Raw genomic sequence first — 4,314 nt, 5'->3', positions numbered from 1 at the left:
AAAAAAACCAAATAACCCAATTCGAAAGCATGGTCAAAGGAGCTGAATAGACATTTTTCAAAGGAAGACATGCAAATGGCCAACAGATACTTGAAAACATGCTCGGCATCATTAATCATCTGGGAAATGCAAATCAAAACCACACTGAGATATCATCTCGCCCCAGTTAGACTGGCTATAAAAAAAAAAAAAAAAAAACAGTGAGTAACAAATGCTGACAAGGGTGTGGAAAGAAGGGAGCACTCCTACACTGTTGGTAGGACTGTAAATTAGTACAGCCCCTATGGAAAACAGTATGGAGGTTTCTCAAACAACTCCAGATAGATCTTCCATACGATCCAGCAATCCCACTTCTGGCTACAGACCCAGAGGAATGGAAATCATCATGTCGAAGTGATACCTGCACTCCCATGTTCATCACAGCTCTGTTTACAATAGCCAGAACATGGAACCAACCTAAATGTCCATCAGTGGATGGTTGGATAAGGAAACTGTGGTATATATACACCATGGAATACTACTCTGCCATAAAAAAGAATGAAATTCTTCCATTTGCAACAACATGGATGAACCTGGAGACACTTATGTTGAGTGAAATAAGCAAAGCACAGAGGGATAAAAACCACATGTACTCAATTATATGTAGGAGCTAAGAGAGAAAGAAGGAAGGAAAGAAAGACCACAGTGGTGCGTTGGATTTGCAAAGGGAAATCCTTGGGCTACAAAGTGGGGTGGGGGGGTGGCGAAGGGAGGGGAAGGGTGGTTGGGGATAATTGGGTGCAGGATACAGGCTACAAATGCAATTTCTGGTAATGGGTGTGGCCCCAATATGAATCTGGCCCTCACATCATGGGCACAAGGGGTGACAATCAGCTTTGTATCTCATGAATATTCACAATCAAAATAAAAATAAAATAAAAAATACATAAATAAATAAAGTAGATAAAAATAGAAACCAGAGAAATCAAGCCAAGTCTTTGATCTCAGTTTAAATCATGAGATAGGAGACCCAAAGGACATCAAAGACATACTAGTTCCCCAGATTACCAAAAATCTTCAGACCTAAAATTCTTTTTTTTGTTGTTGTGTTTTTTTTTTTGTTGTTGTTGCTGTTGTTTGTACCACTCATATATGTGGGGTACAACTTTGATTTTCAATAATTGTGTAGAATGTGTGGTGGTTAAATCAGTATAGATAGCTTATTCATCATTACAATACCTAATCATTCTTTGTGTCCATTGACCAATTCCTCATTAGCCCCCTCCTTCTCCTACTCCCCTCCACTTTGCCACCTCTAGTTTTCTAAAAGTTCAGCATATTACTATGATTGCTGTTTCTTTCTTACTCTCTGTCTCTATTGTTCATTTGTTTATTTATGGATTCAGCTCGCAGTTATGAATGAGATCATGCAGTATTTCTGTTTCTGTACCTGGGTTGTTTCACTTAGAATAATTTTCTCAAGGCTCATCCATGTTGCTGCAAATAGTAGAATTTCATTCTTTTTTATGGCTGAGTAGTATTCCATTGTGCATATATACCACAATTTCCTTATCCAGTCATCCATTGATGGACACTTAGGTTGGTTTGATCATCTAGCTATTGTAAATAGAGCTGCAATAAACATGGGAGTGCAGGTATACCTTTGACCTGAAGTTTTTCAGTCCTCTGGATGTAACAACAGCAGTGGGATTGCTGGATCATATGGAAGTTCTATCTGTAGTTGTTTAAGGAACCTCCATACCATTCTCCATAATGGCTGTACTAATTTACAGTCCTCCCAATAGTGCAGGGGGGTAAATTTCCATTTTAAAATGATCACTTGTGAAACTGTATTTTATTATTTTCCAGTAGAGAAGGGATTTCATCTACCCAGACTTTGAAAAACCTCAGAAAATCTATTTAAATCTCTATACAAATGATCATATCATTATTATTATTTCAAGTCTACTTCCCTTCATTACATGAAGATAAGGCTAATTAGATTGTAATTTCTGCATGGTCAAGGACAGTGGCTACTATCATTCTATTTCTATAGCACCAAGTATAACATCATACACCATATAGATGGAAGCTTTCTTTTATCATAATGATGCATATCTGGAGTTAGGCTAGGTTATACCTAGCCAGAAAAAATTATTAACTGTTTGGTAAGTTAGAAGTTAGGCTACTAATATACCTCTCAAAATATTTAATGATGTCTTGTTATAAAAGAGAAACATAGAAACTTTGTAGAAAGTCTTTTTCAGAAACTGGTATCCCTAAGACAAACATTACAGAAATTACTGCATGAGCTCTCACTAATTTTTATTGGTACAGAACATTCCTTTATAACATGGAATCACAACAGGCTTCCTGTCAAATATTGGTCTAAGATACTTTAAGATTTGAAAGCCAGTATGAGTTAAAAGAAATTAGGACCTGGGAACTGATCATCAGTTTTCTCAATGTATCCTTATTTTATAAATTTTTACTCCAGGGGTTTGATAAAGTCAAATTCCCATTACAAAACAGCATTGAAGAGGAGGCAGAATGTGGAAGGAGCACTTTGGACTTAACCAGACATGAGATCGAAACTTAGGTCTGCAATTTACTAGCTTTACAACTATGGGCAAAGCTGAACCACTCTGTGCCTATGTTTCCTGATCTGTAAAATGGGAGTATTGGAAATGCCCTTTCCTTGGGATTTTGGTAAGAATTAAATGAATAAATGTAAAAATCTTAGTGCATAGAAACTGGAAATTGTTCTTACTGTTTTTGTTATTCTTTGCTTAGTTCTAATTTTAGTCGTATCTATAGATTGCTTCCATTTACTGTTAATCCAGTAAAAATATGCACTTTTCTTTGATTACCCAATAAATTGCACCAAGGCTATGTAGAAATAAAGTACTGTGAGCACTGCTTGAAGAGCAATTGTTATTCTATAATTCACCATGAACATTGCAATTTTAGATAAAGAGATCTAGACTGTATTAAAGTCACAGTATTTTCTCATGCCAATTTGATTCAATAATTTCTCTTTTTAATTCTGCTTCACATTTCCCTCAAAAATAAGGCCCCACCATGCTTGAACTTCTAGGAGCATAGAAGAAGAGAGGTAAGGCAGCTACCGATCTACCTATCACATTACACTGAATCTAACTGGAAAACCTGTGGCTCCTAAGAACATCTTTGGTTGCCTCTTATTATTCTTCACTACAATTAAAACTTATTTATTTATCCATTCATTCATGTATGTGCATAGTTATAAGCCCACTTACTTCCAAAAGAGATTTGAAGGGCCATATGATCAAGGCCAATATACAATTATCACAGTGTAAAGGACGAAAAACAAGAAGTATGAGGGAAGTAGACATTCTATCCCACAGGCATCTTTCTCTTCTCTCCCTTTCTTCCATCTGTCCTTCTTTGCCTGCTCCCTGTTCTTTAGCCCCTGTCAATAATGCTTGGAGTGTGCCAGCACCTTTATTTACTTAAGGAAATAACACTCCAGCTGAAAAGACTGCAGCCCAGCCAACCTGAATTCTCAGCTTTGCCTTTCAGTGGTAAATTATTTAGAGAATATGGAGTAAGAAGCCTGGGGTGAAGCTGCAGTGGAGCAGCCTTTATCAAGAAGAGAGTGCAGTGGATAGCATTATAAGAATTAGAATTTAATTCCACGGCAACAAAACAATGGAAATAACTAAATGTTTCCAAAATGGGATTCTGACATACAATGGTTTTCTAGTTTCAGTGTACGAGTTGGCAATAGGGTTAAGCATTCTTCTGGAGTAACTGTTTAAAATCAAAGTACACATATTATTCTCCCCTCGCCCCCATCCCTTCTCTCTCCCACTCGCAAATAAAACAGAAAGAGTCACCTGCCTGCGATTCCTGAAGATGCTCACCTGTGTTAGAATTAAGTTCATCAGGCTCTGATTCAGTCCCATTTTGGCTTCCATTTCCCTGAAGAGTGTTCATAGCCATAAGTTTCATCTTCTGCAGCTTCATTGCCTCAGCCATTGCTGCAGCTGTTATACCTAAAACCAGAATCATCCCTTTTAAAATGGAGCCCATTTCTTACTGTAATTGAAAGCTAGCTACATTTATTTAACAGGGCTATGCTGCACAGTACAAACCAAAAGTAAATCAAAGTCGAATTTATGAATATTTTTAACAAAGTAATTTTCAACTCTTCATTCCTTCATTTTACAATGGACAGTTTGAAAATATAAAAAAGGACTGAATATGGGCCTGATCCCCCACTCAAAACACACACACACACACACACACACACTAAAACAAAGATAGTAAAATGCAAATTATTTGAAAATATCC

The 4,314-nt window shown here is 36.9% G+C and overlaps 1 protein-coding gene across 1 annotated transcript in view; it reads right to left on the bottom strand.

Annotated features, from left to right (window-relative positions):
• LOC103604609 (dachshund homolog 2-like) overlaps window positions 1-4,011 on the bottom strand; it is a 59,950-nt gene extending 55,939 nt beyond the window's left edge. The window contains exon 1 of the mRNA XM_008589177.1: window positions 3,885-4,011. Within this exon, the coding sequence (XP_008587399.1) occupies window positions 3,885-3,999 (115 nt within the window). The 5' untranslated portion in view covers window positions 4,000-4,011. The remainder of the gene's footprint in view (window positions 1-3,884) is intronic.
• Window positions 4,012-4,314: the final 303 nt, after the last annotated feature.

The sequence above is a fragment of the Galeopterus variegatus genome, unplaced genomic scaffold (genome assembly GCF_000696425.1).
Source record: "Galeopterus variegatus unplaced genomic scaffold, G_variegatus-3.0.2 Scaffold5283, whole genome shotgun sequence".
Classification (NCBI taxonomy): Eukaryota; Metazoa; Chordata; class Mammalia; order Dermoptera; family Cynocephalidae; genus Galeopterus; species Galeopterus variegatus.
This window is presented reverse-complemented; position numbering and strand designations above follow the sequence as displayed.